This window comes from Papaver somniferum, unplaced genomic scaffold (genome assembly GCF_003573695.1).
Source record: "Papaver somniferum cultivar HN1 unplaced genomic scaffold, ASM357369v1 unplaced-scaffold_30223, whole genome shotgun sequence".
Lineage (NCBI taxonomy): Eukaryota > Viridiplantae > Streptophyta > Magnoliopsida > Ranunculales > Papaveraceae > Papaver > Papaver somniferum.
In genome coordinates, this window is record NW_020641290.1 from 1 (window position 1) to 478 (window position 478).

Here is a 478-nt window from a genome sequence, read left to right on the forward strand (position 1 = left end):
TGATGCTGCTTTAAGGATTCAAAAACAATCTGTGGCAAAAAAACCTAAAAATACTGGGTTTGGGTTCTTTGGTACGATGTTGAAGAGAATAACTAACCGAAAACGGAAGAATCTTACTCTGGATAATGATGAGATTAAAGTTTCTGTGAAGGATATTTTGAAATGGGATTCTACTAATGGCCGTAAGAGAATCACAGATGAGATGATGGAAGTTACAAAAGCAGAGGATTCGGACGATGAAATTAGGGCTTCTGATATGGGTTTTTCATGTTCTTGTAATAACAGTAGAGTTAGCAGCAGTGCTTGGTCTGAAAGTAATGAAGAAAAATCATTAGATTTAGAGACTTCTAGCAGTAGGTCTGATGAAGATTCTGATGAAGATGATTTTGTTGAAGAGCATATCAGAGGAGATTTCTATTCTGCATATGAGAAAGAATTTTGTTCAAGTCCATTTAGATTTGTTCTTGATAATTCTTCA

The 478-nt window shown here is 34.9% G+C and overlaps 1 protein-coding gene across 1 annotated transcript in view; it reads left to right on the forward strand.

The window, feature by feature from the left end:
* The first annotated feature begins 9 nt into the window (after window positions 1-9).
* LOC113341691 overlaps window positions 10-478 on the forward strand; it is a 697-nt gene continuing 228 nt past the window's right edge. The window contains exon 1 of the mRNA XM_026586462.1: window positions 10-390. Coding sequence (XP_026442247.1) covers window positions 77-390 — 314 coding nt within the window. The 5' untranslated portion in view covers window positions 10-76. The remainder of the gene's footprint in view (window positions 391-478) is intronic.